We start from the raw sequence: 15110 nt of genomic DNA on the forward strand, positions 1-15110 counted from the left end.
TGCTAATTAACCAACCCTACAAAAATGAAAATGTTAGTCAGCAGCATGTGGCTTGTTAAGAAATCAGCCCACAGTAGGGTTATAAAGCTTAATTGCTGTGCTTATTGATCATCATTAAAGGGCCGCATAATCCACGGTATTTTCTATCATTAGGCAAAATGAGAACAGAACCTTTAAACCACAGGTGGCCAAGTAATTTCACAATTTAATGTTCTGTGACACTGCACCAAAAATGTTAAATGCTGCACAATAAAAACAACAACAACTTAGCCGAAGGGTGACAGTAATCATTCTCTGCTTTGTTGAAATAAATTACCTTGTAAAGGACAGATCAGAAACCTATTTACATTAAAGCATTGGTGATGCAGTTTGCGATGCAGTCTTGTTTATGGGCGTTTTCAGGCAATTTTCCATCACATTTAGCATTTTTATTGCATCTTAAAAGAAATGTTGCCTCATTAGTCCACATAAGAAAATGTTTCCCCCCCTAATTTCCAATAGATGATTGGCACCCTCTCCACACTATTGTAACCACGCTGCTCAGTAAATTTGCTTGGTGCTCAAAACTCTCATATATTAGACCAAAGCTTCCCCTCCTGTCCACAGAAAATGTACCTTATAAACGCACAACTGCTCCATTAATTTGCACGTTGAAGTAATTATTCAAGGAAGGGTCAAAGGAGGACTTCTGATGGCATGGAGAGGTGAATAAAGTTCACCAAGCTTAAAAACAGCCACTGACAATTGTAATCGATCATTGGGAGATTACTCTACTGGTATATCAGTGGTTAATTCATTTCATTCATTCATTCAACATTTATTTAGCCTATACTCGAGAGAGCATTGAGGGGCAGCCCTCATTCACAACATGACATCGAGTTACAAAGACAAAGAAAACAACACGGAGAACGAAGCAGCACCATCATGAGAACTTAGAAAGGCACTAAAACTTTTCCAAAAAGGAAAAACAATGTGATAAACAGATCAGGACAACCAGGATGCAAAAGAAATACAACTATGTAAAGCAATTACAAGTAGAAGTTTGGAGGTCCAAAATTAGATTTCTAAAATGTCCAAAAGGCACAAACAAGTGAGTTGATTTTAATAACTGCAACCTAAGTGACCAAACCCTGGTTATGAACGGAGGTCAAACAAAAACTTTTCAGTGCAAGTAGACCAAGACACTACTGCCCTCTAGTTGACACTGCAGGCCATACAAGCTGAAATAAAGAAGTTTATAACCTAATCACTTTAAACCATGGGGTCTTTAACGTTTTTTTAGGCCAAGGACCCCTTAGCTGAAAGAGAGACGGGGTAGGGACCCCCTACCACATATACTGTAGAATATAGTTGCATATTAAACTGAGCCGGATGGATGAAAATGAATGGATATTATTCATACATCATGTTTTAATGTTAAACATACATGCGGAAAGCACAGTGACTCCTTAAGCTTAACTGTATGGCGACCATAGTGGCTACCTATTATCTTCAATGTGTAAATCAAATGTTTTTTTCCCTCACAAATAGGCCAATTTATCTTTGCTATTTAGATGTTGAATTCATATTGATGTAAGTTTTCAGACATTTTAATTTAGAAGAAAAAAATTGTTTACATAATTTGGTGGGCCCCCTGCACTAACTCTGAGGACCCCCTAGGGGTCACGGACCCCCTGTTGAACATCTCTGCTTTAAACTATAGGCTCTACTTGTAGGCAACAGTTGTATCACCATTGCGGAATAACTCGAGCTAATGAACAGATCAGTGTAGCGATAAATAGTAAGCGATAGCCTATGTAAGATATTCATCCGAATATATGCCCGTTAGGTCCACGCCATCCATCCAAATAAAAAGTCCATAATGTATTTAGGTCTATATTAGTCCCTTTAATATTGACTTTTATGACAGTCAGACTTCATGGTGACCTTACTGCACTTCATTGCTCTGATACTTCCCTATGACGACATCTGGTTTTTCTGCAGGAGACTGACTTTATAGGTCTTTTTGGTAAAGGCAGCCGCAAATAATTGGTGGTGATGGCTATCTTTGTTGGTAACTGAACATTGATTTACAACATTCTTGCGGCATCATCAATAGTATTTAGGCCTACAGCACGTGGCTCTGACTGACTGAGGGCTCGAGCCGTATTGCAGAGCAACGTGGCTGGGCGTTCAAATTCGGTTATTATTTATATTATAGGATGGAAATATTAACCATTGTCCTGCGTCCGTACGCCCTTTATTTTAGCCAGCGCTCTCTCTCATTGTTAGGACCCAGAGAGCTATCAACATGTTGTAAAAACAGATGAAAAAAATCTGATGAGTAGGCATAATTGAAAAATGTCTTTTTTTTATTTTTATTCACGCTTACCTTTTTACACGTGAACAGAAGACATTTTCACACTAAGCAGACAACAAAATAAATGTTTCAAGAAATAAACTCCTATACTGAAGATGATATCACAGCATGCATCTTCAAATTTTCAAAGGGCCAAGTGACTGAAAAGGTCTTTCCCAGGACAGTTTTAATTTTTTTTGCCACGACTATTTTAAAAACAATTATCGCTCTGGTTTATTCACTCACTGTTCATTTGCCTGAAAAAACTGAAAAGGCCCAACGCCATGAAGTAGGCCTACTCAAATGAGATAGGCCTATAGCCTAATATTGTTAAGATATAGATTAATTTAGTCTTCGCGCATGGATAAATGGTGGACATTCATTTCAGTATAGTTGTTGGTTTACTGAGTTGATTTTAGTCACTTAAACTTTATAGTTTTTATATCGAAATAAAAGAGCCTTTTTTATGTTACTCCGACTCTGAACAGAAGGTGGTGGTGTGGTATCTGACAGGAAAAGAGAAAGTAACCTGAAAAGGCTATTTCATGGATTTTGTCTTGAGACTATTGTAAGGTCCACCACAACGAACCTATTTTAGATTATATTAAAGGTTCGACTCATTACACTGTCAACACTGTGTATACATATAATGACAGTACCGGATTAACCTTTGCAACTCGCAACAGCCAGGCTAACAACCATTTATTACTATAAAAGTCACATTAAATGTGCGCACATTTCATTACTTGCAAGGCAATTAAAGCTCGAAATAAAGAACCAAATGACGTTAATACATTTCTAACAGCGACTTCATTGAATTAACTCTAGTGTCAAATCATTGTATTTAAATACTATGGCTACTTGGTTTATGGTCAAGTATCATACAGGTCAAAATGGCTTTTGATATTTGTTGGTAAATATAGATTTGGGCATATTATCGTTTTAACAGGCAGATTTAACAGAACAAAAATCAACTTGGGTCTCTTCAATTTTTGTCTGGCTAAATATGTTGCAATAAAAGTGTTTCTTAATTTGTATAAGAATAAGCCGAGATCATTTTTTGCTACACACTTATATTGATAACCTTTATTAATTTCTCACTCACAAAAAGTCCCAAAACGTATAGGCTTTAAGTGAATAAAGGTTAAAGGTCTAACATCCACTCACTCCTCCCCTGTTATAAGAATCATCTGTCCGAGCTGTATAGGCGACTTCTAATAACCCATTTTCCCTTTTCTTGGGGATCAAGGGGTTTAACAGAGTCAAACAGCCTCCTGTGATCTTTTGGATGATATAAACAAGTGAGTTTTGTTTTTCTGTTGGGCTCCTGGCAAGATTGAGAGCCGGGGACAAAAGAATGGAAGAGTTAAAAGAGTGGACGGATCCCCTTTGGCTCTTTTGTGTCAAGTTTCTCTTCTAGTCAGATAGAGCGTCCATCCGTGTGATTTAAACGTATTGTCAGGGATTATGTATTAATTCATGGATATAGTCTAATGGAGCGGATATTGTCAGAGGAAAATACAATACAATGTCAAATAAAGAAATAAATAAACCTCCACTATGAACTAAAGTCAACTCTACACTTTAAATTGAAACTACTTCCATAGGCCTACTAAAAGAAGTATAGTAAGGTTTTAAAATTGAAAGTGTGGGATTAAACACTTGGGAAGTGATGCTTTAAATATGTAGGACCTATGTGTCTCTAAAACATATATAAATACTACTATTGCTGCCCTTGTTTAGGACAGCAGCTTGTCAGCGCTGAGAAGGAAATCACAGTGCAGAGAGGAGAAGTGTTGCCCGTCCCAGTCCCCCGTTGACATTTTAGGAATGATAAAAGTTCCGCCTTGCCTGGAGCTACAGCCTCGCTGGAGCCGGCCTCCGTCTGCGGCAGATTGCCTTTGCTCATTACAGCAATTATTTTACTCCAATTTAACCCCTGCCTGAATGGCAGAGAACTCGAGAGAAAGCCTTCAAAACTGCTGTGGAGTGGTCTGTAATTTTCTTTTCTGTCTGATCCCTGTTTTGTCATTTAGGTCTTCCTGATGGCAGAAAATGACTCCAGCGTTCATCTGAAGGATGTAATATGTTCTTTATGTGCGCCAGTAAGGTAATACGTTTGTACACACGAGTTGTAACACCCTGTCTTCTCCATAATAAGGGTGCCACCTGGCTCATGTTACACCCTAAATACTCCATAATGACACTCTATGTGGATTGTTTACAAGCAATTTAGCCCAGAGAAGGAATCTCCAATATGTATCGGTATGTTTTGAAGTCAGCACAACTGGTTGTGCCCCCCCCCACACACACACACCCCTATCCCCATCTCCACCTCCTTAACTCTTCTGTCCCAAAAAAATCTAGGTTAGTTGTTCCAAAGCAATAGGCAACAGCTGTAGCAATACATTCCCCCAAAATAATATGTGTCAAGTTTAAATGCACGCTGCACACCAGCACTGCAAGTCTAAAATATGTGCACAGAAAGTGTGAAAGGTTTGAATTGAAGAACTATGGGCATTATATTGTCAATATTCTTATGGTGTGGGTCACATAAAGCGTATAGATGTCTCGATGACATTCCGCAAAGCACAATATTTAAATTATGCTGATCAATATTCCTATTTTCAATTTTTTAACACCCTTTATCAGGCCTGATAATAATGATACCTTCTGCTTTTTCCCCATATACACTCGTTTGTCTCAATATGCGACGCAATGTCCAATAACTCACAACAGGCCCACACTTCTTCCTAAAAATAGATAAAGAATTGTAAAACACTAGGCCTACGTATTAGCCTACCTGTCATAAAAAATAAGAAAATGTTATTTTCAAGCACAGTGTATCCTACTGCTTTGTAAAAAAAAAAAAAAAAGTATGTAATAATCTACAGGCACCATGCAAGTGTCAGTCAAAACGAACAACTGCTTAATGAAAAAGAATAAACAATTTATTGTTAAGTTATGTCACAAATATATTCATAATATAAATGAGAATATTCTTCAAATATACATTATTTTACAGTACACATATCCCTTCCGAAGGGAATCATTCCAACAACAGACAGTGCTGTTATAAAAACAAATGCTGTGGTTCTCCAAATTCCCAAAGAGCATTCATTGACACCGGATTCAGTAACCCACTATAGTTACGCATTGATACGAATGCAAAAAAAAAAATAGTTTTTTGCAGTGTGACAGCAGCCCACTAATGCTATATGATGCCCAACATAAATTGGTTGGTGCAAAATGTGAAGGTGCGCAATAGTCTCTGACTTACTCATAGAAGTTGGTTTAATAGCCCTTTTACCTGCTGGTGAAAGTAGAGCAGTGGGCTATCTTTGACACACTGTGGCACACAGCATAGCGTCCATACTTGACCGTCCATTCGTGATATATCACCGGCCTACAGTTACTAAATTGTTTTCCACCTCTGCACCAAAATGTCCATTTTAGAGTAATTTAGTCTCACACTCAGATTATTTTCTGAAATAAGATTTCCATCAATTCGTTCTTGATTGGCATTGTCCACTGACAAAAACCGATGTGAGACTCAAGATTAAATGACTAATAAAGTTGGATTATTTTGTTTGCAGTGTTTGAACTTACTGGCAAGGTCAGGAGAAGTGGATAAACTTCAAGGTCCTCAGAAGGGGGTCTGTGTGAAGGCTTTGGCCCCCTGACAGGATGTGACACTGAGCTCACCGCTGGGATGCCTCTTTATTTTGTGTCAGCACACCTGTCCGAAGGGCCCCTCTCGCTCGGGCCCCTCAGAAAGTAGTCTTAACCCCTTGTGTCCCACTGCACGTGCCCCTCGTCCTCCGTCCTCCGTCCCTGTCAAGCGAGGTGGTACATACTGTATCCGACGTGAGCGGCGTACAGTCCCACTGGGGAAACCGGCAGAGAGTGCCTCTGGAACGGGTGAGACCCATAGGACGCGGGCACGTGCGCACCGAGAGGAAATGAAATCCCGAAAGCTGGAGGCAGCATAGGTTTAGCTGCCATTTTCAGTTTTTCAAGTTCTGCCTCCTGCAGCCGCTTTGCTTTCGCTCTCCTGTTCTGAAACCAGATTTTGACCTGGGTCTCCGTCAAGTTGAGGGAACTGGAGAACTCTGCCCGCTCGGCGATGGAAAGGTACTGCTTCTGGCGGAACTTCCTCTCCAGGGCCAGCAGCTGGGACGTCGTGAAGGGGGTCCGGGGCTTTCTGTTCGTCTTGTGTTTTCGCAGGGGACACGCAGGAGGACTCAACCTTCCTGTAAGAGGACAACACGCTTCCATTTAAAACCTTGGATTCCAATGCGCAATGCTGAATCCACACAATACAAATACACTGAGTAAACGTTCTCAAAACAAGAAAGAAATCCTATTCCATGAAAGTCCAAACATGAGCATCATATTACAAATATTTAATAGATATGTTATTTATTTTTGCACTGACACCAAACTTACGTGGAGGTGTGGGAGAAAAACGAGGACTCTGTAGCCATGAAGTCCTCTCATTACTGTCGGGGCTCTCGGGTTTAATCAGTACGTCTTCTGGCATGTTCATGATGTCGCCCACTGAAAACGAGGAGCTCATGGGTAAAGCAGGAACTGAAGTATCCAGACTACCGAAAGAGCCCATCCTTACGCCCTTTCCCAGCGCATGGGACGTCCCGGGAACGGACGGGGCATCTGGGGATGCCACCTCTCTGCTGGGTTTCCTATCAGCCATCAGTGCCTCGACGCTAAAAGGCAAAATAGCAACTTTGGGCTTCACGGTCTCCTCTGCGGGGCTCAGACTGGTCTGCATCTCGCCTCTGCTGCCGAGAACCGAGCGGGGAGGGAGTTCTTCAGTTTTCAAACCAGCGGTCAAAGCTGACATGGCGATCGATGGGGCCATACAGGTCCGACTGGCACGGGTGAGGTGACTAGTTGACTCTCGTGGGTACAGTAGAAAGAGTTACACAAAGTTACTGCGCTGCGCCCTAAGGTGACGGTATCCTCATGTTTATGTGACCGAATTGGAGTGCAGGGCTATAATAAGGCAGACGTGGAGAGAGAGGCAGCCAATCAGGGGCGAGATGGGCTGGTCCTGGACTCAAAGAGAGAGAGAAAAAAAGAAAATCAGAGTAGGCAGTTGACAATACTTTACTTTTTTTAAACGAGCAACTTCAGATAAACAAAGACAACAGACTCTTAAAGGGCCATGGTTTCATCAAGACTTAATCCCACAAAATTATGTTAGTAAACCCTATAATGATCCATTACGTTATTGACATTTTATAATAGGAGGCATGTGCATTATTTATATTATTACTTTATTGTTTATAGCATCTATCATAACTTTTATGTCCCAAACATTGTGACATGCTGTATTCACATCCACCCATATGATGGCCATGTGCTAAAACTGCTGAAGTGAGTCCTGAATGTTGCAGTTTACTGTTCTTTATGTGATGAACCTCTTGCAGCGCGCTGTTTATTGATGGCTGCGGGGCTCTAATCAGATTGAAACACACAGGCCTTCGCAGTCATTTGGGGGTAATTATCGGGCTTGGGGGAGGGATCACTAGGATTTTTCCCCTTTGACTACATCCATTAAAGTCAAAAATGATGTGGCGTCGGGGGCAAGGGGGAGGAGACAGCTGGAGCCAAGGAGAGATTTAACCCAGGACTGTCATTGCTTTACCTGGCTGTACCTTCTCATTATCTGCAGTCCCTAAAAAGAGGGGATTTTTATTGTTATTATCGCTTGCAGAAAAGATGCCACTGGATATATATGCTACATTTAATTTAGAATGGAGAAGTACGGCATACAGTTTGAGTTCATATAAAAAAAAATGTTGCTTTAAATTTTAGATGAACAAATCCTAGTCATTAAAATAGATCACCTTTTTTGCTGTGTAGTCGGTTCTCAGGAAAGCGTCTGCATCGCTAATTGCCAAGCATAAACAATCTGTCACGATTTGTCAGTCTCCCTAATGGGCAGACAAGTTATGTTGTTTTTAGGCGCCAGCAGCGCCCGGATCAAAGCGCTCGGCTCTAGGGAGACTATTGAAAAAGTTTAACCCACACCGAGAGCGCAGCACCGCCTCCTCCTCTACCCGCCCTAGCCCAGGGACACTGAGCCATTCAGCCTGAAAAATTAGCTTTTTCTCAGCCGATCGCACGCCATTCCCATCTATTCAAATGAGCGCTATAGTCGGTGTAATATAGGCTCCTCAGAAGAAAAGGTCAGCGCCCACTAGTCACTTTCAGAGAGTGCCTTGCTGAAAAGGATTCCTCGGTGCAAGTGTTTCCCAAGATACACAGACCGCAGATCCGTGTCTGAGGAGGCGTTTGTTATTAGGGCTATGTGAGTATGCGGGGCGTTAAATACAGTGGGGATTGTGAGACCTCAAACCAATCATCCTCATAATCTATCTGTCACTGTGCCATAACTTTAAGAAGGAAAATTAAAATAACCCAGTGGGGTACCGCAGATCCCAAACCAATGCCTCATAAAGTTTAACTTGTTGTGGTGTAGCCTATAATGGTTGAACTAGGCTACTAAATGGCTTCCTTCACTTGAACATTGCAATTAACATTCAAGGTGACACGGTGATTGAACCAGATACGCAGCCTACATGTTTTGCATGTGAGCGATAAAGATGGCACGATAAGGTAAATCATTTGCTATTTGGTGAGGTCATGGCCTTTTATTGTGGTAATTAGGGGAAGTGGAATCAAGGAAAATAAATGGGGCTTTGGATGTTTATCAGCCTACTTTTTTTATAAATGGTATTAAGAAGTATAATAAAATAATACATTTATATTAATACATAAATAAGTGTTATCTTTAAAAAATATTTTTAGAATAGGTAAGAGTGGTTTCCGGTTGACATAATATTTATCATCATTTTTTTTCTTCGGCAGCACATGTGTCATGTGTGTGTGTGTGTGTGTGTGTGTGTGTGTGTGTGTGTGTGTGTGTGTGTGTGTGTGTGTGTGTGTGTGTGTGTGTGTGTGTGTGTGACAGCAAGTCGTTAAACGAGTCTGCGTAAAGGCACACATGAGACGCATTAACTTGCGCTGTTTGTTAACGTGTAGCAACAACGCGTAGCGTGCTAATTTCCCCTGGTGATGTGTACTCGTTCAGAAACTCATAAATCATGTTGGTTCTGAAAACACTGCAGGTCTGTGATTAAGTTATTATTCCCACTGCATTTCCCCCCAAAGCCGGACACCAGTGTTTTCTGCCTTGATGACCGAGGACATATCTGAAATAAAATTATTTCGAAGTGTTAGTTGACAAACATGACCAAATATTTTATGAAATGATAGATAAACGACCCTATAATGTATAGTGTCGGCTTCATACACCACCGTTTTATCTGTTCTCATCAAAAGTTGATGGTTTAATGATGATCTCGCCCAAAAGTAAATTTTATTCTAACAAATCTATGTTACCTGATTATGGGCCTTGGTTGTTGCAGTATCTTGTCTCCAGTTTATTTGCCTTGTGAACAGAGGGACAGTGTTTCTGGAAAACAATGTTGGTTGCAATTAGCATCCCAAACAGTGGTCTTTAAGAAGACTGATGTGCCATGGAGAAGACGATTACCATACCGTTTCATTTAAATCCCGAAGCAACAAATGAGGGCCGAGCTGAGATACAAAACAACTGTAAGGCTCATCGGGCCTTTATTTAACTTTATAAACTAGCTTTGATTCCCAGTCAGGAGGCAGGGACTCCATACAAAGGCCCATTGTTGCCTCCTCTCAAAGTTGTCTTAACCCTTTTCACGCAAGGTCTGTCAATTTAGACTGTAAAGACATAAAAGGAGTGTCGATGTCAAAAGGCATTTTCAGGCAAAATATTTGCACTTGGTGCAAGTAAATGACTTTCATCTGGGGGCAGTGACGCTCATGTGAGTATAAATCCTATATCCTGATTTTAAATTTGTAGCGAAATGTGCGTCTGCTCGTGGGACATAAACAATTGGAAGATATTGTCTGATGAATAAATTAGTCAAATTTGAGATCTCAGGGAAATCTGAAATAATTCAAGCAACATTTAAGTGATTTTCAGTTCGATAGCAACCTTATGATGCACCTCGGAGAGATGAGAGAAAAGAGCCGGCAGTCCAACCCAAGGTCTCCATAATTATACATAATGTATCTTTCAAAGCAATTAGCGCAATCAGGCGGATCGGAGCACTTTGGTGCCAGTAGCCTAAGTAACAATGCCTCACGGCCGTTTAAGCTTCAACATGCCAATCGCACTCTGACTCACAGGTCCGCCTGAGTCTAGTGCTTCAGTCCATTTGGCAGGTGTAAATGTCCAAAGTCCAAAAGTCATCACCAAGCCAGTTTATGTTCCGTTAATCCCACCATTATTCAAAATGCATAGCAACGTTAAATACTGCAGCCACACAGGACAGAGCAGAAAACAAGGCATTGGACTTTTTAATCAACTTTGCATTTAATATAATGTATGCCTATATTATCATCTGCTAGTATTATTAAATGTAATACCATCCTGAATGTGTAAAATAACAGAAGTGTGTGGCATTTTTTTATGTATCAAGAATCACTAATCAATGGGCAGATAAAGGAAATGCATAATTCTTGAAGTTCATGTTTCGAATAAAACAATATAATCAGTTATTTTTGCCCATTTATTACTCTGTAACTCAAATATGGTCATACCGAGTTATTATAATTTACTTAAAATTGCAACATTTTAGCTCATAATTAACTTGAAAATAAAACAAGTTAACAATCTAACAGCTATGCTCCTACCAAATGCATAGTAACAGCATTCCATTTTATTCATAGCTTTTAATGTTTCAGAGAGAATCAGCAACAGTTGAACCTAAAGCAGCTCGCTGTAAGGTCCTCCAAGTCTCGGTGAACAGCAGGCAAACAGCAGCTCGCCTCGGAGAGAAATCCACTCCAAATGTGAAGGCACGCCGGATGACGGTGATGAATGCAGTTGTAGCTTCGGCGATTAAACGACTTCATGCGGCTTGTTGAAAAAGAAGAACTAGATGTGTTTCCCCCCCGAATTATTAACTCTCTAAGTCAATCAGATCCACCGCTTAGTGAACTTCATTCCCCGATTCATCTCCCTCACCTTTCCCCCGGCTGACAGGCAGGATGAATGTGTCCCACGGTGATGATAAAAAAACCCTCGTGCGGTTCAAAAAGCGTTGTCGCCATCCCGGCGGGAGGTGTGTGTGTGTGTGTGTGTGTGTGTGTGTGGGGGGGGGCATATTGTTATAGAGTCTCGCAAAATAATTATTTGCCTGTCATCGCTTCAAAATCAATCGGAAATGATGCATGATGATTTAAGATTTTTTGGGAGAAAACGTCGATATCGGGACACTCTATTGCCTCTGGTATATAACGCACACGACCTTCGAAAATCAGACATATTATCTAATGTTATCTTTTCTCTCGCTCGTTTGTCAGGATACATAAAAAGAGGGTGTTTTGGTTGATGCCTAAGTTTTTCGGCATATCAATGTACTGTTAAACCGTTCCGGTAGCCTACTCGGCTCTGACTGGCTGGTAAAACCGCAGCAGTAAACACACCTGTGACCGCATCACTGTTTGTTTAAATATGAATGAGCTAATTGAAAACCACTTCAGTGTCACTGAAGTGGTTTCAGAACTACAGCTAATGCTCGTCGGAAGAATATTATTGAAAGTAATTAACCAGGTAGCCAAAATAATTATAAAATAATTAGCCTACATTAAATAAATGTGGCATATATAGCCTATGGGTTACTTATCTCTCCAGTACAATGGTGTGTTATCATTTTGCAACTAATGGCCTAACTCTTTACTGTTCTAAAGTCAGTGGGGTCATTGGCCTGACTTTGTGCTTCAGCATTTTCAATCTGCATCCACAAAACAATATACTTTTTTAAAAACCCATGGAACTTGCCCAAGCTCATTCCCAGTTATTAGACATGATAGCGTAACTGCATTTAATCTGAGTGATGTGGATTTTTTTAAAGATTAATTGCAATGCTGTATGAATTTATCCTATTTAATTTTTGTTCGTTTAATAACATTTAAAAAATAAGCTACAAGGGACACATCTGCCTAATAGGCTACATATTAAAAACATGCCTACTTTATACAGTTATTATTATTATTATTATTATTACTATTATTATTATTATTATCGTTATTATTATTATTATTATTATTATTATTATTATTATTATTATTATCGTTATTATTATTATTATTATTATTATTATTATTATTATTATTATTATTGGTCCTAATTCAAGTTAATTAGAAATTATTTAGCACATTATTGGATTGGCTTGAAGATAGGTTTTTCATGTTGCTTTTATATAGAAAGCAGTCTGTAGCCTACAACATTTCTATTTTTCTCCCTTCATGACACACACACACGCGCACACACACACACACACACACACACACACACACACACACACACACACACACACACACACACACACACACACACACACAGCTTCAGTCATAGGATCACTATCTCTTACACCCTGACCTCTGCATGACTTTAACATCAAAATAATTTGATCATGTGAGCGGCGGTATCAGTGTTTCTGTCCGCCGTTCACTCTTCTGTTAAACTTAGATAAAACTGCGGCTTGAACATTCCACCGTTCAATCAAAGACATCTCAATTACCCGAGGTATTGCTGTGAAATTGAATTATCGCCCCTTTATTTCTTTCACGCCATTAAACAGGAAGCATACTAAAATCATTTGCAAATCACTGGCCTGGGTAATATGATATAGGCCATCTAAATGGACTGATTAACTAATGACAAATCATGGGATTTTTTTTTGATAAGTCGATCATTTTGGCTTTTCAAACGCCGAGTGTGCTTGTTGATTAGAAACTAAATAGAGTCTTAAATGAAATGCTTAATAAGCGCATAACAAGCAATAGCTTAAGCAACAAATCATTTCTATAATCGAGTATATGGGGATTCAAAAAGATGCTTAATGATGAAGTAAATGATGTGAAGCATCCAAACGCTGTCACCCATATTTCCCAACGCTCAAAACAAATTGCAGGAATAATGAAAACATGTTCAGTCTTATTTTAGAATAGAAATATGGCTGCAACCACTATTTATGGTATTGCTACAGTAACTATTATTATGATTATAATAATAATCATAATAATACTATTACTACTACTACTACTACTACTACTACTACTTCTACTACTACTAATACTAATAATACTAATAATAATGATATTATTATTATTATTATTATTATTATTATCAAATAATTACAAGTTATATACAAACAGATACCATCAATATTTTCCATCTTCAATAGATCAATTGTCCTTTGGAAAATTATAATCATTTCCCATTTTCATCAAGATAGGCAAGAATAAAAAAAACCTGGAGGTAATTGTGTTGGAAATTAACTCTGTGGCAACTAACATCAGATTAAAAAAAAAGGTTTTGAAATGCAATCATAAGGATTTATACAGTGGTGTGTGGTTCAGCCATTTTAAAATATCACTGCAAAATCTCTGCCTTGCCCTTCCAGTGACACCATGTACATAAACCATCCTTCACAAAAACCTTAAGCCCATCATTTCAGGCTGTTCCCTCCCGCTTTAGGTCTGGCCAAAGAAAAGAAAACGCAAAACAACAAAGGGGGGCAGAATCAGGGGGTTTGTCTGGGAAGTTGCATTGTGGACGGCGAGCCGCTCTGTGCCCTGTCCTTCAGATCACAGCGTAGCAGACTTGGCTCCATTCTAATCTCACAAGTCTCAACAGTCTGCAACTCAAGTTTATCCAGAGGGGGTTGAGCCTCTCATAGCCCCCCATCACCAAGCCATCTAACCCGCCCCTGTCCTCTGCCTGCATGCCTCCACCCAGAGGAACACTCTGTCAGTGACCCTTTGCTGACTCTAGCTGCTTAATCCTTTAAATGTGGGCAAAGCCTGAAATGATGAGGAGTTGGGTTTTTTTATACAGGTGATGCCCTTTGCCTCTTCATGTTTCCCTGTAGCCAGCAGGATCAGCCTAAAGACGACAGGAGATCCTCTGGTTGTAATGGGCCGGGCGGCGAACTCCACATCGGGCAGTCTGCAGCAGGAATGCAGGAGGATTTATGCCACATTCAGCCATGCAGGTCACTACTGTAGGGTACATCCCCTTTGTTGTGAGCTAATCTGTACATTTTATTGGCCTGTTGAATAGTCACACAAAGTAATACTTGACAAATTAATCCAATGTGAAGAAACTACAATCGGTTTGGGTAAATTCAATTACAGGAAAATTCTGTTTGTAGTCCAATCAACTTTACAATACCTCATCACGTTATATCTGTTCAGTTTTAACTATAAGTTCAGTTCAGTCCAATGAAACTGGCTGCGTGACTGAGTGCACCAACACTACAAACATACTTAAGCTCTGCCAAACTGGCACTGCATTAAAGTGACCAAATGGGTATTTTGTTGTTGTTGTTGTGATTAACAATTTTTTATTTTTTAACAAAATACAAAACATCCCACCCACCCAGACAAAAATCAAGAAAAGATGACACAGTAACTACAATATCATCACAGGACCTGAAGAATATGAAGTAATTGGCTGTCCTCTGTCTTACATTTCCAACAATTTGGTGTGTCTTTCAGACCAATTCTAAACAATCTGAAGGGAGTCCAATAGGAGCGATGCATAATCTTGAACTGAATGAGGCGCACCCTCACATTGCGTGACATAGTTTTAATATTCCTACAGATTCTGTCCCACTCCTCATCATCTAGT

General features: G+C 39.8%; 1 protein-coding gene across 1 annotated transcript; it reads right to left on the reverse strand.

The window, feature by feature from the left end:
* Positions 1-5267: 5267 nt before the first annotated feature.
* Positions 5268-7348, reverse strand: msx1a (muscle segment homeobox 1a). The gene is made up of 2 exons (XM_031276821.2): positions 6788-7348; positions 5268-6591 (listed from the first exon to the last, which is right to left on the reverse strand). Exons 1-2 carry the CDS (start codon positions 7218-7220, stop codon positions 6176-6178), a joined length of 849 nt encoding a protein of 282 aa, XP_031132681.1. The 5' UTR covers positions 7221-7348; the 3' UTR covers positions 5268-6175.
* Between the last annotated feature and the right edge of the window lie 7762 nt (positions 7349-15110).

Source organism: Sander lucioperca, chromosome 6 (assembly GCF_008315115.2).
Source record: "Sander lucioperca isolate FBNREF2018 chromosome 6, SLUC_FBN_1.2, whole genome shotgun sequence".
Taxonomy (NCBI): Eukaryota; Metazoa; Chordata; class Actinopteri; order Perciformes; family Percidae; genus Sander; species Sander lucioperca.

Coding starts and splice junctions, on each gene's coding strand:
- msx1a (XM_031276821.2), bottom strand. CDS start 7,220: ATGGCCCCATCGATCGCCATGTCAGCTTTGACCGCTGGTTTGAAAACT. Junction 6,592..6,787: donor TTTTTCTCCCACACCTCCAC/GTAAGTTTGGTG, acceptor GTCCTCTTACAG/GAAGGTTGAGTCCTCCTGCG.